The sequence below is a fragment of the Triticum aestivum genome, chromosome 2B (assembly GCF_018294505.1).
Source record: "Triticum aestivum cultivar Chinese Spring chromosome 2B, IWGSC CS RefSeq v2.1, whole genome shotgun sequence".
Lineage (NCBI taxonomy): Eukaryota > Viridiplantae > Streptophyta > Magnoliopsida > Poales > Poaceae > Triticum > Triticum aestivum.
The window spans coordinates 268741996-268765259 of record NC_057798.1 but is presented as its reverse complement, the minus strand read 5'-3'; the positions used below and the strand labels follow the sequence as shown (position 1 = coordinate 268765259).

The window sequence follows — 23264 nt, the reverse complement described above, 5'->3', positions numbered from 1 at the left end:
GGCCGGAGACCAGACGGCGCGTATGGCGGCCTACGGCGGTGAGTCGAGGAGGGGGAGAGGGGGAGTAGCCACGGGAGCTCACCCCGGAGCTGTTGGCGTGCTCAGACGCGTCGGGGGTGACCAGAGTGTGCAGATCGAGCGGCGACGTGGTCGGAGGGGATGGATCGAGGGCGACGCCTCCGGAGCACTCCGGCTTGACCTGGATCACGCCGACGACGTAGACGAGGTGGGGTGGCGCCTGGACTTGAGGGGGCGGCGGGGCTTGTTGGCGCCCGGCGAGGAGGAGACGAGGAGGTGACAGCGGAGATGGGCGGCGACGACGTCGGGGGCGCCAGAGGCGCGACCCAGATCCGGTCGGGGAGGTGGAGGCGTCGAGGAAGAAGCGGTCCGGTGCGGGCGGTCTAGGACGGGGAGGTCGAGGTGGAGAGCGACGGTGGCGGCTCCGGCGACGCGGTCTCGGGCGGCGGCATTGGGGTCAATTCCCCCGATCCAATCGGGGGCAGAGGAGGGGGAGATGGATCGTGGTGGGGGGGAGTGGGAGGTGTCGGTGGGAGTTACGGGTTAGGGTTCGGGGTGAGGGGCCATATAGGCCAGGGGGTAATGGGCTGGCCGGCTAGCTGACTAGCTGGGCCGGTTGGCCTAGTGGGGGGGGGCCTCTTTTTTTTCTGTTTCTCTTTTGTATTTTCTTTCTTTTATTTATTTTCTGTTCTGTTTTATTTTTCTTATATAATAGTTTATAGTTTTACAAAAAGTGAAACCCATAGCTAAAATAGAGTTACAATTATAACTACTGCCACGAAAGGTTTTATCCCTGAACAAAATAGTTTAGTATTTTATAAAACCCAAAATGCATTTATTTAATTGTTTTACCTACTGTTTTAATCATTTTAGGGTATTAAAACATTTTATAAAAGTGGGGTTTCTTCACCACAATTAACTTTGCATTATTTGGCACAACTCGAATATTTTAGTTTTAAAGTTTGAAAACTTTTATTGTTATCATTAATTTGAATTTTGAATTTTGGACCGGTTTTGAACTAACTCAAGATTAGCAACTATAATTGAGGTGACGTGGCATCACTAGCAGAGGATCACTGTAGCTTAATTTCCTGGGCGTCACAATTCTCCTCCACTACAAGAAATCTCGTCCCGAGATTTAAGAGGGGAGTAAGGGGGGAAGGTTTGGTAACGAATATAGCCGGTCTTCTCATCCTGGCTTGCTCTTCTCGAAGAGGTCAATCCAATATATTGATGCCTTCATACTTCTGCTTCAGGTCAAAATGATGAAGTCGCCATCCTTTCTTCGGGATCTTCATCGTACTTACGAAAAGGATATGGGGGGAAGACTCGGGAAGGGCGGGCCTTACCAGGTTGACTATCTGGTACATAACTCAGGGAATGGGGTAGGAAGTAACTCTTGAATTGAACGTAAGAAAATATCAAGAGTAAAGTAAGAAGGTACCATGAGAAGTTTCAAACGGATAGGCCATTGTTCGATGTCTGAAACAACATGCGAAAGGGGTCCAGAGCAATGAGATTGAGTATTGCGTCTGCTACCAAAATAGATCACTTGGGACGGTGGCCCGTGAATTACATACGAGGCCGCACGCGAGGAACAACCTTGGGAAGGGGGGGTGCAGGAGAGTCAGGTTTCGATCCTGTGGAACTGTGGGTTATGGGCACACCATGTGGTTGAAAGTAGGAAGGGGGCCGACATTTTGCACGGTCATGATAGTAAGGCGTGTCAAAGGGTAGCCTGTCAGATATGTCGGCAACAACATCGATACCAAGGGCGAGGGACGAAGAGAACCAATTCCTGCTCGTTGAACGAGGCGGACCAATAGGCAAAGTTCTCGTCCATCGGTGGCTACCGGAATGTCATCAACAATAGTAACAGGGTTACACCAGACAAGATGGTACACCGAGGTGTTTACTTGAGCAGGAATATTACTGCTTAGATCATATAGATCACAAGAAAGGTTAAACAAAACAATGGAAAGGAAAATGTTCATCAGGTTACACAGAACAATGGAAAGGAAAATGTGTTTAAACACATAATTCAGGGGTATATCCTTCCCAAGGACAACCAGAGCATGATATCCATGACAGGATATAACATAGAAAACTCCTTAGGTAGGGGCGAGAAATTTCATGACATTACCCATACAACGGTGTTTGGATAATTGAGCAAGAAACATTTAGCATTGGGCTTCAAATGTTCTTGTTGAAAATCAAAGTATCACAGACATGCTTCGAGATAGCATTTGACGTGGTCACTGGGTAAAGATCAGACTTTGGATACTCAAAGGATCCATCAGGAATAACTTGCAGAATAAGTCTTACAATTTCCTCAGGGAAGAATGGCTAAACTTGCTAAAAAGGATACTACAATAATAGGTCCTCCACCCAGGGGGGGGGGGGTGCTAGGCATGACATCATGTTACCAGGTCATCAAAGGACCAATGTTATAACTCTTGAAAATATGTTCCAACCATCATATCTGACCGAGATTCAGATCTGATTGGTGTCAGGATAACTCAGACTCGGGATGCCTGAGAAGAAAGGTGCAACACAAATTGATGAGATGACATTGCAAGATTCTCGGGAAATTTACTACGGAAGCGAGTTTCGAAACAAAAGCTCATCATTAGACCAAGGAGAGGGTGAGGAGGTGGCTGATGAACTCAGCGACAATTCATCGAGATTTCCAAAAGATGGATTTCCACAATTATGTGAACAAAGAGATAACATTTGTCAGATCAAATGGTATAATGATGTATGCTTGAGGAAAACATACACAATTAAACATTGGTTGAAAGGTGCACCCGAAATATGGGTTGGGTTGCACGACAAATGTCGGAATGGTGATTCAATAATCAATAGACTAAGAATGAACGGCCGACCATTAACTTCAAAGCAATAGGGTTGCTAGAAAGGCAGAATCCAAATAGCACCGTTCACTTGTTGGTACCCCGGTTGGGATCAACGCGAGGACCAGGAAAGAATGGTGATGGTGAGAGGTATCACTATACCCAGAATTCCTAAAGGTGGTGAAATTCCCACGACATTCTTGACATAAAAGGCGGTAATTCTCCAAGGTAAAGAAGAACAATGCTGGGTAGCAAGGAAGTCAAGGTATAATACGAAACACGAACAAGTTTGTGTTGAACGGAAGGCAATGAAGTGGTCGCTAATAACACCAATCATCGAGGGCGAGGATGGTATTTCTCATCATGATTTCAATAGATCTCTTGGAAGAGCTTAGAATGTTGATGATATTCACGACACATTTGTCGCGAAAGTTCATGAAGATGTAATCGATCGGCGACGACATCAAGTCAAAGTAATGATAAAGTGAAAGGTTATTGGAACCAAGGGTACGACACAAACTCGAAACCAAGCTTGTTGTTCAAGGCGAAATGATATGACGATGATGATCGACGTAAGGTTAGTTCATCATCGAAAATTGTGCTCCGGGAAGAAGGACCGGGTAGCACAGTTAAAATTAGCTCGAAAATGATATAGCCGATCAGGCTAGGAATGACTTTGAAGGATTAACAAATTTGTAAGCAGTGATGGGTACAAATACTTGTTGAATCGCAATGCGAACTCGATTCAGTTATCGGTGTCTTTGAGTGTATAATAACTCAGAGCCCGTGAAAAATTGGAATCAGTGGGAAGGTAGCACTTGATGAAGAACTCATAAGAAGTTATGCAGTTCCATGATAATATTGAGATACCAGGGGGTAATACTCGACACAAGATCAAAGTAAAGATTGGATGGGTGTATTGATCCATAGAAGACAATTGTTTTAACTTGTCCGAGAAATGGAATCAAAGAAGAACAATCATGGTCGGAACCATGGTTGCAAGGGATCAATTCACAGATACCATATGTTAGTTATCAAGGAAATAGTTATTATTACAAGAAGCTTCCATGATAGGATATAAATCGCGTCCATGGGCATGAACACAAGGTTCAAGGTCGACTCCCACTTCTTCAATGCATAACCTTTCATTCACTACTCAAAAAATGATTTGAGTGCAAAGACCTACCTGGTGAATTACCAGAGGAGTATGAACCTTGGAAAACTTTCGGGTTCACACAGATTAAGGAGGGCATAGGTTCAACCCATCAGGGCATCTTAGTAACATATACCATAAGTTTCAAAAGTAAATACACAAGCTCAAAAGCAGAGCATGGTTGGCCAAGCAGAGGATACAATTTACCAAAGGCATTATGTATCAGGGGAAGAACTCATAAGGTGATTGAATATGAAGGACACTGTCGGATAATAATCCAACAAAGGACTTGACGGTCCACAAAGGATCTGATGTGAGTATCGCTACTCAACCAGAAAAGGAAAGAATGCAAAGGCATCATGTTATAGAATCATCTGACTAATTCGAAGCATAAATGCAAAGGAATTATGAATCCAAATCGAAGGATCAGAAGTAATGCTCTGATTAAAGATGGATAAGTTGGATAGACCAGAGGCACAATTGACTACAATTTAATTAGCGAGAACCGGCTCATATCCAAATGTCATCTGAGCCGGAAGGATAATCCTAGGATTCGACTGATGATTGTGAGCACTCACAACTTATTGAATCAATGGACTAAAAATGATAGTGACAAAGGATGTCAATAAGATTATTATGCTTATGGGATTAACCATAATGCAACAAGCGAGAATTTCAAGGGCAATAAGCTGTTGAGGACTTTCGGAAGATCGAATAGTATTTCGAAGACCTTTCTGAAATACATGAATCAACTGGGGTTGAGCGGATACTCGATAAGTGTGGGAAAATTATCCGTAGGGGTATTCATGGGGCAAGAAATACAAGGCGGTAAGCTCAAAGGATTATCGGAATAACAAGAGCAGTTCGAGGCATCTTGTATTAATAAGATCAATGGGGTTGAACGTAAGACTGGCAAGTGTATACGGTTATCCCTAAGGATATAACAGTGGTAGGGTATGCAAAAAGCGATGACACAAGGTCTTGAGAGAACACTATAAAGTATCTTCGGAATCTCCTGGTGCAGTAGGCGATCATCTGTACTAAGGGGCCCTCCGGGAGGAAGTGATCACGAGATCCTAATGTTAGAGTTAGTAAAACCATTTAAACCCGAATAGAAAAGAGTTCAGAGTCCCAGAGTATAGATCGAGGAGTAAAAGATCCTAGTACCACCCAATGGCGACGTGGGCCCATGGGCCGCACAGCCATGTTAGTAAAAGTTTTGCAATGACTAGACTCAACTTCGACCGAGGAGTTGGAAAGGGGGATTCCTACAGGCAGTCGGCTCTGATACCAACTTGTGACGCCCCCGATTTAATCGTACACTAATCATACACGCAAATGTGTACGATCAAGATCAGGGACTCACGGGAAGATATCACAACACAACTCTACAAATAAAATAAGTCATACAAGCATCATAATACAAGCCAGGGGCCTCGAGGGCTCGAATACAAGTGCTCGATCATAGACGAGTCAGTGGAAGCAACAATATCTGAGTACAGACATAAGTTAAACAAGTTTGCCTTAAGAAGGCTAGCACAAACTGGGATACAGATCGAAAGAGGCGCATGCCTCCTGCCTGGGATCCTCCTAACTACTCCTGGACATTGTCAGCGGGCTGCACGTAGTAGTAGGCACCTCCGGTGTAGTAGGGTCGTCGTCGACGGTGGCGTCTGGCTCCTGGACTCCAGCATCTGGTTGCGACAACCAGAAAGAAAGGAAAGGGGAAAAAGGGGGAGAAAGCAACCGTGAGTACTCATCCAAAGTACTCGCAAGCAAGGAACTAAACTACATATGCATGGGTATATGTGTAAGGAGGCCATATCAGTGGACTGAACTGCAGAATGCCAGAATAAGATGGGGATAGCTAGTCCTATCGAAGACTACGCTTCTGGCAGCCTCCGTCTTGCATCAAGTAGAAGAGAGTAGATTGAAGTCATCCAAGTAGCATCTCCAAATAGCATCTCATAGCATAATCCTACCCGGCGATCCCCTCCTCATATCCCTGAGGTAGAGCGACCACCGGTTGTATCTGGCACTTGGAAGGGTGTGTTTTATTAAGTATCCGGTTCTAGTTGTCATAAGGTCAAGGTACAACTCCAAGTCGTCCTATTACCGAAGATCACGGCTATTCGAATAGATTAACTTCCCTGTAGGGGTGCACCACATAGCCCAACACGCTCGATCCCATTTGGCCGGACACACTTTCCTGGGTCATGCCCGGCCTCGGAAGATCAACACGTCGCAGCCCCACCTAGGCAAACAGAGAGGCCAGCACGCCGGTCTAAACCTAAGCGCGCAGGGGTCTGGGCCCATCGCCCTGAGCACACCTGCACGTTGCGTGGGCGGCCGAAGCAGACCTAGCCTAGTGGCGTTCCAGTCCAATTCGGCGCGCGCCGCTCCGTCGCTGACGTCTGAAGTGCTTCGGCTGATACCACGACGTCGGGATACCCATAACTACTCCCACGTAGATGGTTAGTGCGTATAGGCTCGTAGCCGACTCAGATCAAATACCAAGATCTCGTTAAGCGTGTTAAGTATCCGCGAACGCCGAACAGGGCCAGGCCCACCTGTCTCCTAGGTGGTCTCAACCTGCCCTGTCGCTCCGCCACAAAGTAACAGTCGGGGGCCGTCGGGAACCCAGGCCCACCTCTACCGGGATGGAGCCACCTGCCCCTTCAGCCCCCAACTCCGAACAGTATCACAGGTAATGTAACAGTGTAAAGTATATAGTATATGCCCGTGATCACCTCCCGAAGTGATCACAGCCCAGTAGTATAGCATGGCAGACGGACAAGAGTGTAGGGCCGCTGATGGAACACTAGCATCCTATACTAAGCATTTAGGATTGCGGGTAAGGTATCAATGACGGTAGCAACAATGACAGGCTATGCATCAGAATAGGATTAACGAAAAGCAGTAACATGCTACACTACTCTAATGCAAGCAGTATAGAGGAGAATAGGCGATATCTGGTGATCAAGGGGGGGGCTTGCCTGGTTGCTCTGGCAAGAGAGAGGGGTCGTCAACTCCGTAGTCGAACTGGGCAGCAGCAGCGTCGGTCTCGTAGTCTACCAAGAGAAGAGGGGGAAGAAACAATAAATGCAGTGCAAACATAAGCAAGACGACGCAAGACATGACAAAGAGCGGTGCTAAGTGTGTCCTAACGCAGTATGAGGTGATGCTGGCGAAGGGGAAAATCATCCGGGAAAGTATTCCCGGTGTTCTGTGTTTTCGGGCAGAGGAGCCGGAGGGGGAAAGTTGCGAGTTTGATATGTTAGGGGCGTGTGGCGGACGAACGGGTTGCGTATCCGGATTCGTCTCGTCGTTCTGAGCAACTTTCATGTTGAAAATATTTTAATCCGAGTTACGGATTAAAAGATATGATTTTCTAAAGATTTTATTAATTTTTGAAATTTAATTAATTATTTAATTTAATTCGAAAATGGATTTATGACATCAGCATGATGTCATGCTGACGTCAGCAGTCAACAGAGTTGACTTGGTCAACCTGACCAGTGGGTCCCACTGGTCAGTGACACATTTTAATTAACATATTATTTAAACTAATCATAATTAATTACGGGGTGGGCCCCACTGTCATACTAATTAATTAAAAATAGTTAATTAGGTTAATTAATCATTAAGTTAGTTAACCTTAATTAGTTAATTTAATCAGAATTAATTAAGTTAATTAGTTAGTTAGTTAATTAATTAATTGTTTTCATTATTTATTTATTTATTATTATTATTAATTCCTTTTTTTTCTAAAACGTTCTGGGGGCTGGGCCCCGGCTGTCATAGGCCCTAGGGGCCATAGTGGGTTCGGGTGCTGCGGGCACCGCAGGTGCGGGCGCTAGGCGCCCGCCCAGGTCGACAGGGAGGGAACGGCGCTGGGCGCCGGCGACCACAGCGACGAGCGACAACAGCGGCACAGGGGGCCAAGGCTGCGCGTCAACGGGCCGCGGTAAGGCCGCCGCAGGACGGAAACGGCAGCGGGCGGCGCGTGCGCGCGCGCACACGGCGGGGAGCAGCAGCAGGCAGAGCATCACCGACGGGCGCGGTCATGGGTGCGTTCAGGGGCGCGCGCGGCGGGGGCGCAGTCACGGTCGCGGTGACCGAGCCCACTGGCCGGAGACCAGACGGCGCGTATGGCGGCCTACGGCGGTGAGTCGAGGAGGGGGAGAGGGGGAGTAGCCACGGGAGCTCACCCCGGAGCTGTTGGCGTGCTCAGACGCGTCGGGGGCGACCAGAGTGTGCAGATCGAGCGGCGACGTGGTCGGAGGGGATGGATCGAGGGCGACGGCTCCGGAGCGCTCCGGCTTGACCTGGATCACGCCGACGACGTAGACGAGGTGGGGTGGCGCCTGGACTTGAGGGGGCGGCGGGGCTTGTTGGCGCCCGGCGAGGAGGAGACGAGGAGGTGACAGCGGAGATGGGCGGCGACGACGTCGGGGGCGCCAGAGGCGCGACCCAGATCCGGTCGGGGAGGTGGAGGCGTCGAGGAAGAAGCGGTCCGGTGCGGGCGGTCTAGGACGGGGAGGTCGAGGTGGAGAGCGACGGTGGCGGCTCCGGCGACGCGGTCTCGGGCGGCGGCATTGGGGTCAATTCCCCCGATCCAATCGGGGGCAGAGGAGGGGGAGATGGATCGTGGTGGGGGGGAGTGGGAGGTGTCGGTGGGAGTTACGGGTTAGGGTTCGGGGTGAGGGGCCATATAGGCCAGGGGGTAATGGGCTGGCCGGCTAGCTGACTAGCTGGGCCGGTTGGCCTAGTGGGGGGGTGCCTCTTTTTTTTTCTTTTTTTTTCTGTTTCTCTTTTGTATTTTCTTTCTTTTATTTATTTTCTGTTCTGTTTTATTTTTCTTATATAATAGTTTATAGTTTTACAAAAAGTGAAACCCATAGCTAAAATAGAGTTACAATTATAACTACTGCCACGAAAGGTTTTATCCCTGAACAAAATAGTTTAGTATTTTATAAAACCCAAAATGCATTTATTTAATTGTTTTACCTACTGTTTTAATCATTTTAGGCATTTAAAACATTTTATAAAAGTGGGGTTTCTTCACCACAATTAACTTTGCATTATTTGGCACAACTCGAATATTTTAGTTTTAAAGTTTGAAAACTTTTATTGTTATCATTAATTTGAATTTTGAATTTTGGACCGGTTTTGAACTAACTCAAGATTAGCAACTATAATTGAGGTGACGTGGCATCACTAGCAGAGGATCACTGTAGCTTAATTTCCCGGGCGTCACACCTAGCCTATTCCATCATGGCTTACGACCAAGAAGGATTAGCCTCACTTGGGTAGATCTTCATGAAGTAGGCGATCTCCTTGCGCTTACAAACTCCTTGGTTCAACTCCACAAACTTGGACGCTCCCAAGTGACACCTAACCAATCTAGGAGACATCACTCTCCAAAAGGTAATAGACGGTGTTGTTGATGATGAACTCATTGATCTTGTGCTTCAAATGATAGTCTCCCCAACACTCAAACACTCTCTCGCAAGTTTGGCTTTGGTAGGAGAGGGGATTGAATGGAAAGCAACTTGGGGAAGGCTATAAATCAAGGTTCAAATAGTTGGATTGGAATCTCTTGATCTCAACACATGAGTAGGTGGTTCTCTTCTTAGAAAATGAGTAGTGGAAGTTGTATTTAGTTCTGATGGCTCTCTTAGAGAGTAGGTGGTGCTGGAGGGGTGTAAATAGGCAGCACCAAAAATACAATTGTTACAAGTCTTTGACCCAACTCAGTGACACCAACATGAAAATCTCGGTGAGACCGACTAGTGCAAAAGACTTTACCGTTAGGCTTTTCGGTGAGACTAATCATACCAACTCGGTGGGACCAAAGTGCGATAGCTAGGGCAAGACCTCATTTCATAAATTCCAATCGGTTCATCTCGGTGATTCCAAAATGAAGCAACTTCATCACAGGAACTTGGTCAGGCCATCTTGGTGAGATTGATATCCATTTTGGCTGCACTAAAGTATTAGGGTTTGGCATATGGAGTGTATATGGTAATCTCGGTGGGTCCGGATGAGAGCTTTTCAGTGGGACTGAGATGAACTTTAGGGTTTTGGATAAGATGGGAGTGGAGAAATATTTGAGGGTTTTGGAGCAATATCGCTAAGCACTTGAGCAATTGAGTCATGATCAAAACCTCACCCCCTTTTAATAGTATTTGCTTTCCTATGGACTCAATGTGATCTTGGATCACTTAATCAAAAATGTAGAGTCTTGAAGCTTTGTCAATCTTTATCCTTTGTATTTTGAAGGGGTCCACATCCTCGTGTCCTTGCCATGCCACTGTTGAACTTGTTTGAAACATACTAGATAAAAGTATTAGTCCAAAAATATGTGTTTTGTCATTGATTACCAAAACTACCAAGGGAGCAAATGTGCTTTCAGTTATGCATCTTCATATTGATCTTGGCTATGCGTAGGCGCAAATTTTTTGTTTTCTACTACGTTTCCTGACAATTTTTCCACCGCCGTCTGTGAGGCGGAGCACTTTTGCCCTGTGGCAGGCTGATCTATCGGAGGTCCATCCCTCCGAGAGGGAGAATTCAAAGACATCATTATCACAACACTCTGTTCATCATTGTGATCATCATCTCCATTAACGACTTCATCAACACCTTCATCTCCATCATCACCCTCAACTTTAGCTTTTTGATCTATGAACTTCTATCTCAGACCCTTTGTTGAGAGTAGTGTGATTACTCCTTATAGTTGATTATTAGAAGTGTTATTGATGAAAGATTCATATGTTCACACTGTAAATCATATTTTTCATCCCCACCGATCATGATCCATATGATGTGTCGTGAGTAGTATGGTACGGTCTTGAGGACATGGGATAAACCTTGTTGCTATTAATCTTGTGAAGTTGAATATAGTTCAATATTGTCATATTATGTTGTGATGTAATTCTCTAGTGGTGATGTGCGAACGTCGACTGCATATCACTTCACCTCCGTGGGCCTAGAGGAGAGCATTGTGTGACTAGTTTATCTATGATGGGCGGTTGGAGTGATGGAAAGTACTAAACCCTATGTTTATGAATTGTTACTCGAGGAGGCTATTGGAACTCCAAAAATATATTGCTATGGTTAGATACTATCTTAGTTATACTCTTGTATTTCCGGATGATTGCATAGATGATTTAATCATAAGTATGTCGTTGAAGTAAGAATATCACATTATCATAGTTCCACTGATAAACAAATTATTAAAGCAATGAACATTAACTCAATGAAAACAGATGAAAGTAAGTTGCTAAAACTCCCATATGTCCTCAAAAGCGATTTTATCCCTATAAGTAAAACAATTGGCTTGTCCTTAGCACAATTAACATTTGGGACACTTGCTGCACAGTTTCACTCTTGTTACAATTTACACTCTTACATTTTATCTTGTGATCATACAAATGATCAAACAATTTTTGCAGCTTTTACAGTGATTCTTCATTCTTACTAGTTTCTGTCAACCAATTTCTTCTCCTCGTCATTGGGTTCGAGGTATTTTCCTTCCATTCATAAGGTTTGTTTGTATGGTTCTTATCTTATACACTTCTGTTTATTCCTCTGGCTTTTATTATTTTAGTTAGTTTTTCCCCTTTTTGGTTACTTTCAAATGTATCTTTCCTTATTATGGTTACTTTCTTATATTTTCACATTTCTAATCCTCCTTTTTAAGTAAATACTTATTAAATAATATATCAACTTTTTGATAAATTCACAAACAATTTTTTTTCAAAAATGCGTGGACATTCCTTTATTATTGAGCATTTCATTATTTCACAAATTTTTAAAATTTCATCAACATTCTTTTTAAATACGTGAACACTTTTTGAACATATTTGAAATGTATGAATATTTTTTAGAAATATTTAATTTATTACCATTTTCAAAAGCATTAAATATTTTACAATTTAATGAATATTATTGAAAAATGTAGTTTATTTCAAAAGTGCAAGAATATTTTCTGAAATACTAAACACTTTTTAAAATGTCATGAACATTTTATAAAATATGTAAAAATCAACAAAAGATATTTTATAAAAAAATAAGTAGGAAAAATGCAAAGGGAAAGCAAAGTAAAAGAAATAAATTCTATCCAACCAAGGGACGAGCTTGCTCGGTTGCTTGACTCCAACAGCTAATGGACCGCCCAATCAATAAGGCAAAGGGGTGGCACATTACTATAGACACTTATAGTGTCATAAAGCAGCACATACCAACATTAGTCACCAGCTTCTAAAATAGCACCCAGGTCACAAATGTGATTTTATCATTAAAAATGTCTCTAGTGTGATTGTGGTATTGATGGCATGCAAATATAGGATTAATGTGTTGGTTAATGACATTATCAATTCTTAATCCCTTGTGCATGTAGGCCACAATTCATATTCAATTTTTTTATCTAAAGAACATTTTAATGCAATCCCTGCCTATAGCCGAATTTATTAGTAGCACTGATGCCAAATAGTTTGAAGTAAAAGAGTTTGGATGAAATGGTATCTTAAGGCTCAAGGGATCATGGTTCATTGTCATTCCTCCTCGCGTGATCAAATCCTTCATTTTCCCCAAATGTAGAGTTTACACAACTTGAAATTACAACATAACTCTTCGTTCAAAAACATAATGATAGTTGTTATCCATATATTTTTTTGGTAAACCCATATTTGGCAAGCATTTATTGCTTGTTAATAAATATATTTTTTTTGTAAATTCAATAAGAGTGGGGCAATTGAGTCGATTTTCAAGGCAAAATAGTGAAAAAAGAATTCAGAGATAGGAGAAAAAACTAAACATGAAGAGGGGGAGGTGAACGTACAATCTTTTTGAGTAGGAAATAAATAAAAAATCATATTCTAGAAAAAAGGCTTTTAAACATTTTTTTTAATCCGTTCAGAAAGCGGCATGTAGAAAAAGCCAAACATGAAAAAGAATAATATAAAAAAGAGAAAAGAGAAATAGGGAATAGGAAACAAAAACCAAAAACAAAACAAAAATAAACGGTCAAAATAAAAAGAGACCTATCACAAAAGAAAATTGGCGAGCCATGGGGAAAAAAGCGAAAACCGTGCGTTCGTTAGCTACTAAGAATCTGCTAGCTTAAAAGACCTGACCCGATGGGTTGGCCCATGTAGGCTCCACAGTGGGCGAGTAGTGAATATTGCTTGACCGATATATAGCAATTGCACAACATGCAGTTTATGTGTATACCAGCGGTGCTCCTAGCGTGCAAAATGCACTGGCATGTTCAAGGTATGTTCTTTTTTTCCTTTTGCAGGGTTGGTTTATATCGTTCTTATCTTATAAACTTCTGATTTTTTTTCTCCGGCTTTTATTATTTATTTAGTGTTTTCCATTTTTGGTCATTTCAAATAGTTTTTCCTTATCAGGTTACTTTCATATATTTACCCTGTTTTTTATTTCCTATTTTTTGAATAAATACTTTATAAATAATATATTAAATTTTTTCATAATTTCACAAATTTTGTTTAAAAATTAAATACATGAACATTGATTTCTAAAGACATGAATACTTTTTATTGTATGAATTTTTTTAATATGTGAATATTTTTACGAAATACGTAATTTATTTATATATATGAACTTTTCAAAAAGTGCAAACATGTTTCTAAAAGCATTAAAATATTATAAATTTAATGAATATTGTCAAAAACTATGTACATCTTTCAAATGGAATAATATTTCTAGAATAGGTAAAAAAATATCTAAACATCATGAAAATTATGAACATATTTATAAATTAACAAAAGATATTTTCTAAAATAAATTTAAGTAAGAAAAATAAGTGCGAGAGCTAAGTAAAAGAAATAAATTATAGTCAACCTGGGGGAGAGCCCGTTCGGTTGATTGACCCCAACGGATAATGCGCTGCCCAATCTATAAGGCAACAGGGTGGCACAGTCTATAGGGGACTTATAGCGTCATATAGCAGCACACGACAATATTTATCATGAGCTTCTATAGGAGCACCTAGGTCTCAAATGTGACTTTATATAAAAAAGGCCTTTAATGTTATTTTGGTATTCATGGCCCACAAATATAGGATTAATGTGTATATTTATTATAAATACATAATTTATTTAACTATATGAATTATTAAAAATATCGAACATTTATTAAACAATTAAAATATTTTTAAATTTATTGGATACTGTTCAAAAAATTATGTTCATTTTTTCAAAAGTGCAAGTATTTTAGAAATAGTTAAACACTTTTCATAACATCGTGGTTTTTTAAAATACTTAAAAATCAATTAAAGATATTTTAAAAATAAATTAAAACTATGAAAATACAAATGGAGAGCAAAGTAAAATAAATGAATTCTAGCCTTTTTTGAGGGGGTAGAAAGAAATTCTAGGCAGCCCGGGTGTGAGCCCACTCTCGGTTGCTTGACATCAACGACTAATGGGTTGCCCAATCCATAAGGCAACCGGGTGGTATAGGGCTGTAGGATACTTATAGCGTCATGTAGCAGCGCACACCAACATTAGTCATGACCTTCTGAAACAGAACCTAGGTCTCAGATGTGATTTTATCTAAAAAGGTCTCTAATGTGATTGTGGTATTCATGGCACACAAACATAGGATTAATGTTTTGGTTAGTTACATTGTTGATTCTTAATTCATATTCAATTTGCTATCTCAAGAATATTTTTTAATACAATCCATGCCTACTGCCAAGTTTAGTAGTAGCACTCATGCCAAATAGTTTGAAGTAAAAGGATTTGGATGAAATGCTATCCGAAGGCTCAAGGGATCATGGTTCATTGTCATTCCTCCTCGCGAGAACAAAACCTTTATTTTCCCTGAACGTGGAGTTCACACAACTTCAAATTACAACGTTACTCTTCGTTCAAAAACATAATGATAGTTGGTATCCATATAGTTTTATTGTTAAACCCATATTTACAAGCATTTATTGGCTTCTAATAAACAAATACTTTGTCAATTAAATAAGAGATGGATAGTTGAGCCTATGTTCAAGGAATGGTGGAAAAATTAGAGATAGGAGAAAGGGACCAAAACAGGGAGAGGGAGGGGTGACCGTACAATCTTTTTGAATAGGAAAATTGTCATGCAAATATACAGGAAAATTGTTCATGTTTCAAAAAAAAGCCTTCAAGCATTTTTCAAATCCATTGAAAGAGAAACTCCTTGAAAAAAGACAAATTGTGAAAAGAATAATATAAAAAGGAAAAAGAGAAACACGAAACATAAAACAAACACAAAAGGGCAAAAAACGAAAAAGACATCTCACAAAAGAAAATTGGATGAACCACAGTAAGAAAAGAAAATCGTGCTCAAGTAAAGTACTCCCTCCGTCCGAAAAAGCTTGTCCTAAACTTGTCTTTTAAATGAATGTATCTAGCACTAACTTGAAGCTAGATACATTTATTTGAGGGACAAGTTTTTTCGGACGGGAGGAGTACTACGAATCCGCTAGCTTAAAATACCCGACCATATGGGTTAGCCCATGTAGGCAGCGTCATCGGCGAGTAGCGCTTATTGCTCAAGGATATATAGCAATTGCCCTACATGTTGTTTATGCGTATACCAACGGTGCTCCCAGCGCGGCAACATGTGCTGGCACATTCGAGGTATGTTCTTTTATGGTTTCTATCTTATACACTTCTTGTTTCCCTCTGCCTTTTATTATTTTATTTAGGTTTTTCCCTTTTTGGTTACTGTCAAATATATTTTCCCTTTTCCTGGTCACTCCCATATATTTTGCACGCTTTTTATCTTCTCTTCTTTTATAAAATACTTTCTAACTAATATATTACTTTTTGATAAATTCACAAACATGTTTGTTTCCAAAATACGTGAACATTTTCAATTATCGAGCATTTTTTTATTTCACCACAATTTTTAATTTCATGAACATTGTTTTCTAAATTCGTGAACACTTTTTGATTGTATGAATTTTTTAATGTGCGAGTATTTTTCATAAATACATAATTTATTTAACTATAAAATGTTTTACAAAAGTGTGAATGTTTCTTAAAATACATTAAAATATTTTTAAATTTAATGGATACTGGTTAAAAAATTATGTTCATTTTTCAAAAGTGCAAGAATATTTTAGAAAATAGGTAAATACTTTTCTAAACATCATGCATTTTTTAAAAATACTTTAAAATCAACTAAAGATCTTTTTAAAAATAAATTGAAATAAGAAAAATACAAATGGAGAGCAAAGTAAAAGAAATAAGTTCTAGCCTTTTTTGGGGGGTGTGGAAATAAATACTAGCCAATACGGGGGCGAGCCCGCTCGGTTGCTTGACCCTAACGGCTAATGAGCTGCCCAATCTATAAGGCAAGGGGTGGCACTGTGATATTGGACACTTACAACATCATATAGCAGCCCACACCAACATCAGCCCTCAGCTTCTAAAAGAGCATCTACGTCACAACTGTGATTTTGTTTAAAGGTCTCTGGTATTGATGGCACACACATATAGGATTAAAGTGTTCGTTAATTGCATTATCAGTTCTTAATCCCTTGTGTGTGCAGGCCACAACGTTCATCTTCAATTCAGCCCTGCTATATGTATGGTACTATTCCTGCTATATGTATGGTACTATTCGCCCGATTTTCAGATGATGCTATGGATCCAACCATGCATGGTAAGGAAAATCATTCAGGGGAGCCTCGAGCGTAGAGTAGTTCCGCCTTCAATTTCAGTATCTGAAGATTATTATAGTTTGAAGTAGAAGGACTTGGATGAAATGCTAGCCTAAGGCTCAAGGGGTCTCATTGTCATTCCTCCTCGCGAGATGAAATCCCTCATTTTTCCTAAATGTAGAGTTTACACAACTTAAAATTAGAACGCTACTCTTCGTTTTAATAGTTGGTACCTAGACCGATGGTTGGTGCATAAATGAAGCACATCGCCGACCTTATAAGGGCATCTTCAAGGCGAACCCATAAACCTCCTGCAATCGTTTGTACCGCGGAAGTCATTCAATGTGGTCTAGTATTGGTCCGTGAGGCAGTTCGGACGCGACTTCTCCTGCAAAACAGAGACAAAAGTGGGGGAGATTTACGAGAGTCCGGACACGCGAAACGTACGAATCCGACACCCCAGACCCACCCAAAATCCTTCTCAGACCCTGCGACTACATCCTCCCCATTTTCTCTCCTTCTTTCTTTCTCTCTTGCAATCGTCGCCACTCCACCACCCTGGCCACCACGCCACGCCCCTGCCATAAATCCGTGTCTCCATCACCTTTGGCGATCTAGCAGGGCTCCCCGCCGCTTCTCCTCTATCTTAGTTCAACCCCCTGTCCTCCGACCGCCCCACCAGGTACCATCCCCTACCATGCCCGACAACCATTCGATGAATCGCCGGAGCTGAAAATAGCCGTCCCTTCTTGTTTGTAGCAATGGATTTTGATTTGGAGTTTTCGGATGCAATGTCCCCCGATGCACTGTTCGTAGAACATTTTCGTCGGCGTTTTCGGATGCGCAAGACCGTCTTCGATCGATTGTACCATGGTGTCCGGTCCTACGATGACTACTTCATCCTGAAGAAGGACGTCGTGGAAACGATTGGCTTCCCTGGTTACCAGAAGTGCACGGCCGCACTCCGGATGCTTGCATATGGTACGACCGCTGATTCGTGGGACAAGTACCTACAGATGTCTGAGAGCACATGCGGAGATGCCATGGCCAGGTTTGCAACTGCCGTGGTCGAGGTGTTCGGACCTTAGTACCTGAGAGAACCAACTATGGCCGACACCGAGAGGCTCCTGGCAATCTCAAAAGCAAGAGGGTGGCCAGGTTTGCTTGGATCTCTTGATTGCGTGCATTGAAAATGGAAGAACTGTCCGAAGGCTTTACAAGGGCAATATCAAGGTCAAGCCCACCATCACTCTTGAAGCAGTTGCATCACAGGATCTTTGGATTTGCATGATTTCTTTGGCATGCCAGGGTCTCACGACGACATTAATGTGCTGCAACGATCGCCGTTGTTTGCAAGACTGATTGAAGGAGAAGCTCCTCCTTGCCACTATACTGTCAATGAACATGAGTACAACATGGGCTACTATCTGATTGACGCTATCTATCCTACATGGGCTACCTTTACCAACACCATCTCAAACGCAGTTAGCCAGAAAAAGGCTCACTTTACTCAAAGACAAGAAGCAGGTAGAAAGGATGTCAGGGAGGGCATTTGAAGTTCTTCAGGCCCGTTTTGCAGTTGTCGTGGACCTGCAAAACAATGAGATCCGAAGACCTTGTGAGAGGTGATGACATGTTATGTGATCGTCGAAGATGAAGGGATGCTGCCGCAACTCTGGAATTTAAGAACATGGGTGATCCTATCCAACTTCTGGACTAGAATCCGGTCACATTTGAGGAGTTTATTCAAATGTATCAACAAATTCGGTATCGACCAACTCAAGGAGGATCTGATTGAGCATCAGTGCGCACCAGAATCCGATAACTGGCGTGTGACTACTATTTTTTCTTTTTCGGGTAGCTGACCTGTGACTACGAGTGAACGACAAGACAGAGCGCATAGAATACATTGTCCAAACTCTGGATGAAGCCTTGGATCAAAATTTCAGAACTAGTACTCTTATTTGAACTTCCTTACAATCATCTAGCTACAACTACACACAAATCCCCACCCCCTTATAATGGAGGGGCTTTGAGCCGCTGTCCCTGCCTCCCCACACTGTCTCCAACATTTCCGTTGATGTTCTGAACCATCCTCTCTTGCTACCACTACATAATAGTGCCTAGACACCGCCGATACCAATGCAGAGAACGATGGTTCTCCGGTTCTCTGACCACTCATCTGAGGCTGTTCACGAAGGCGAGGAGGGACTGGACGTCCCTCTTCTCGGACGGGTACTTGATGGGCTTCACGGTGCGGCCGGGGAAGAGGAGGATCGTTGGGAAGCTCTGCAGCTGCAGCTCCGCCTGCGCGAATGGCTTCTGCTCACCGTCTGCACGGAACTTGGCCACCTTGATGCCGGAGCCGCTCAGCTTCTCGGCCAGCTCAACGTAGGACGCCTCCATTGCCTGCACGACACGACCCACCACAATCGTTTCAGCAAACCATGTTCTGATTTCCTGAACGTAGTTGGCAACAGAATCGCAAAATAGATGTACCTGGCAGTATGGGCACCAGGGAGCGTAGAGGACGGTGAGCCACGGCTCGGCGCGGTTCTCCAGCCGCAGGAGGTTCTCGATCCCGGGACGGGTGAGGTTGACGATTGCCTGGCTCTGGAAGATGTCTGGGGCGCTGGCCTCGGCCGAGCCGTTGCCGTTGACGCCGACCTTGGGTGCCTGACCTTCCTTGTCGATGTTACCCTTGTGGAGGCCGCACTCCTTGGCCGTGGCGTCCTCCCACCACCACCTCCCTTCCCTCTCGTGCTGCCCCGGCAACACGGGCCTGGTGCACGGCTCGCACCCAATGGAGACGTAGCCCTGAAACACAAAGTTCAAGTGCGTGTAAGAAGAATTTCCCAGATTGCATGTCCGTATTACACCTCTGCAACCGAGGGGCACTTACTTGAGCATGCAGGGTGTTCACAGGGACATCCATGGTCCTGAGGAAGGTCCAGATATCCTTGCCATCCACATTAGCCACAGGGTTCCACTTGATCAAGCTACCGGCTCCACCATCCAGCCCTTCAAAAGACGGATCAACCTGGACCAACAAAAAATTCAAATGATCATTAGGTGTCGAAACATCAAGAGTTCAAGACACAATATCAAAATGCATTTTTTTCACGTGATTGATACTGAAAAATGCAGGTGGTGTCATGGTGCATGGAGTATCATCATACCTGAACAACGGGGATGCTGGCCCTGGTGCCAGGGGACTGGTCCTTCCTCTGCCCGGTGATCCAGGCCTTGAGGCCCTTGAGGGCCCTCCTCAACGGCCGAACCTTCCTCACCCTGCAGCACTCCTGGTGGCCGTCCTCGTAGAAAGAGAAGAGACCCTTGCTCCTCACAAGGTCCTGCACCTCGCTGGCCTCAGGGAACATGTACTCGATGTGGATACCGTAGTGCTTCTCCACCTTGTCGAAGAGTTGGTATGTCTCTGGGTTCAGCCGCCCCGTGTCAAGGCTGAACACCCTGAAGGGGCGTCCAGTCAGCTTCGCGTATTCGATGAGAGCCACGTCCTCGGCACCACTACACAATCCAGAGTGAATCCACATCAGTGAAATGCCAACAAGTTCCTTGTGCGTGTGATGAAAGATTTGCAAGTACTTCAGATATACTCCTTTCGTCCCATAATGCAAGTCGTTTTTTTTTTCAAACTTGTCTTTCAAATGAATGTATCTATCTAGCACTAACTTTATGCTAGATAAATCCATTTGAGGACAAGTTTTTCCAGACGGAGGGAGTACTTAGCAATCCTGCATAGAATTGCTGCTACTTACACTACACGACTGGTTCAGGTTGCGTTTCAGTCTTCTGTTCTCCGTTTGGAACATGTTAGCTGTGAACGAGTACGTGTGGCTTTATTAAATGAAAAAGAGTGCTATACTACTACTCCTAGGACGTAACGGAATCTATTAGGCCGCTGTCGATTTTTGACGCCACACCTTTTTTATGTTCCGTATGATAGTCAAGCAAATATTCTGTCCGCCTGTGCGTGGTTGGTGGGCCATAATTCTAGCTCTGGTCCAAGGAGAGTCCCGTACAACGGAGAAAATGAATCTAGACGCCCTCCCAGTCTTGTTCACCAGTCTAGATACATGAGGACCAGGTAATAGACGGGTTTGTTGCGAAACCGATCCGACCCATTTACTATATTTAATTTGAGTATAATATCGCCTCAAACCTCATGATAAAAATCATGAAACTAGAGTACTTTGAAAACACAAGCTTTAGGACATGAAGCTCCAGCGGTAACTAATCCACTTACCAGCCCGGCAATGAGATCACAATCGTGCACTGAGCTATCAGATGAGGACCAGGTTGGCTTGGCAATGCCAGGAATCTCCACGACCACTCGTTCGAAAGATACCGAGATGCCACGGGCACCAGAGCCCGAGCACGAACGCGTACAAACGGGTGTATCTATTCTAATCCAGTACGCTAGGATCGGAAACCTCATCGAAAACAAGGGATCTTAAAGAGCCAAGAGCTGTGCGTGTGTCTCACCTGAAGGCGATGGCGATTTCGGAGCCGAACATGTCGAGCGCACGATCCATGATCTCCAGCGGCGACGCGCCCACCAGCTCCTGCGCCAGGGCCTCGTAGTCCACGGCCGCCGCGGCAGATGCCTCCTCCTCCACCGGCGCCACAGGCGACGAGGCCGCGGAGGCCGATACTGGCTTCCTCGCTGGCTCCGCCGCGCACAGCGGGCGCACCGCCCTCGCGCGCTGGCCCTTGGGCGCTGTTGCCGGCAGGCCCGCTGGAACCACGGCCACCTGCTGCCTCACGGCTCCAATCCTCGTGGCTGCACGGGCGAAAAATCAGGGAAGAAATTTAGACGGATTGTTCTCACGCAATTTCACATCCAAGAATCTGATGCCTCGCGTCGCCAAACATTCTCATGGAATGCACCAACAGATGGCGCAAAATACTCAAATTGAAACGAAAACCTGTCGAAATTTTGGAGGAAATGCGACCGTGTGACCATATATCATTTGCCCCAAATCATAAACATAAATTACCAGTAGATGCGCCAAGGCTGATTCCGGACAAAACCCTGAATTCAAAACAGGAAATGAACTCGGACAGCAGGCTCACCTTTGAGATCGCGCAGGGCGATGGAGTGCGACGAGATGGAAGCAGTAGCGGAAGCCATTGATTACGGGCCGCTGAATGAATCCCTCCTTCCTCTCAAATTCGCAGGGATGTTTGTCGGAGCTGGCAAATGTGTTTTAACTCCTGTGTTTTTCTCTGTGGCGGGGGAAACGGGGCTGAGTGGTTACATATAGCTCGGGCGGGAGGCAAGGTTCGTTGTATCTGGACGGGTTCTGAGGGCAGCAGCCGGGAGGGACACGTGTCGTGCTTCTATTGGCTAGAGCCGTGAGAGGGTTCCCTGGCCGATCGAAGCAGTGGCGTCACTTGGCACCGCGGAAAGGACCGGCACGTGTGGGTGCCACATGACTGCAGTGGTGACGCCGGACGTGGTGAGGTGGATCGGTGTGTGGCCGTCTTCATGCCTCCATCGGCAAAATTTCGTGTTTTGACCTTTTGGGAAATCAAATTGAGGTGTGACCCCGGTCTGAAAACATTTCGGGATTTGACCCTTTTGCCTACCGCCAAAAGGCCCGGCGGTAGAATTGTATAGCCTACCGCCGAGCACTGCGGCGGTAACAATTTTTCCACGTCAGCACCGATAACTGCCGTCGTTCCCCCTCCACCCTACCGCCGTCCCGTCCAGCGGTAGGTTGTCTGAACCTACCACCAGAGTCTCCGGCGGTAGGGTGTGGACATATATAAACCGCGGGCCGGCCGCCCCCACCCCTTTCTCCCCCACCCAGCCGCCCCCACCACGAAGAACAGAGCAAAACTGCTCAAAGTCGCCCTCTCTCATCCCCTCCACTCCCCCCTCCGATCTTCCTCGTTTCTTGACGGATTTTGCGGATCGAGATGGCCCCGAAGAAAGAAAAGTAAGCTCTTTCAATCCCTCCAACAAGTTTTAATCAAACACCTTCCGATTCGTCGCATTATTCGTTTGAAATCACTCCTATTTGAAAAAAAAATTAACCCTAGGATTGATTTAGGTTGATTCTAGATGTTATATTGTGTTAGATTTGAACTATATGATGGATGATGCATGTTCCTATGCTATGGTTGTGTTAACATGAACCCTAGTTCATAATTGATTTGAATGTTTTTTTTATATGATGGATGATGCATGTTCCTATCCTAAGATGCAAGTATTGGATGCTATGATGCAAGTATTGGATGATGCAAATATTTGATATATTTGTTATATGTAGTATATGAATCCTCAAGATGAACCCTAGTTCATTTTTTTAACATGGTGATTGCAAGTATTTGTTATATGTAGTATATGAATCCTCAAGATGAACCCTAGTTCATTTTTTTAACATGGTGATTGCAAGTATTTGTTATATGCAAGTATTTTATTTAGTTTTTGATATATGTATTGTATTTAGTTCGTAATAATCTTGATATAAGATTATTCAAAGATTGTGTAAAGTATTTAGGTTCAGTTTTTGTTATGCATCGATGTGTTTCGTAG

At 43.8% G+C, this 23264-nt stretch overlaps 1 protein-coding gene across 1 annotated transcript; it reads right to left on the bottom strand.

Moving 5' to 3' along the window:
* Window positions 1-18631: 18631 nt before the first annotated feature.
* LOC123044707 (probable 5'-adenylylsulfate reductase 1, chloroplastic) lies at window positions 18632-22024 on the bottom strand. Its single transcript, XM_044467539.1, has 6 exons — window positions 21797-22024; window positions 21206-21503; window positions 19879-20227; window positions 19602-19739; window positions 19199-19516; window positions 18632-19108 (listed from the first exon to the last, which is right to left on the bottom strand). Exons 1-6 carry the CDS (start codon window positions 21852-21854, stop codon window positions 18878-18880), a joined length of 1392 nt encoding a protein of 463 aa, XP_044323474.1. The 5' UTR covers window positions 21855-22024; the 3' UTR covers window positions 18632-18877.
* Window positions 22025-23264: the final 1240 nt, after the last annotated feature.

Excerpts from the sequence above, each read along its gene's own strand:
- LOC123044707 (XM_044467539.1), bottom strand. The coding sequence starts at position 21,854 with ATGGCTTCCGCTACTGCTTCCATCTCGTCGCACTCCATCGCCCTGCGC. Across the intron at positions 19,740-19,878 it reads CCAGCATCCCCGTTGTTCAG|GTTGATCCGTCTTTTGAAGG; the intron begins GTATGATGATAC and ends TTGTTGGTCCAG. Across the intron at positions 19,517-19,601 it reads TGAACACCCTGCATGCTCAA|GGCTACGTCTCCATTGGGTG; the intron begins GTAAGTGCCCCT and ends TTTGTGTTTCAG.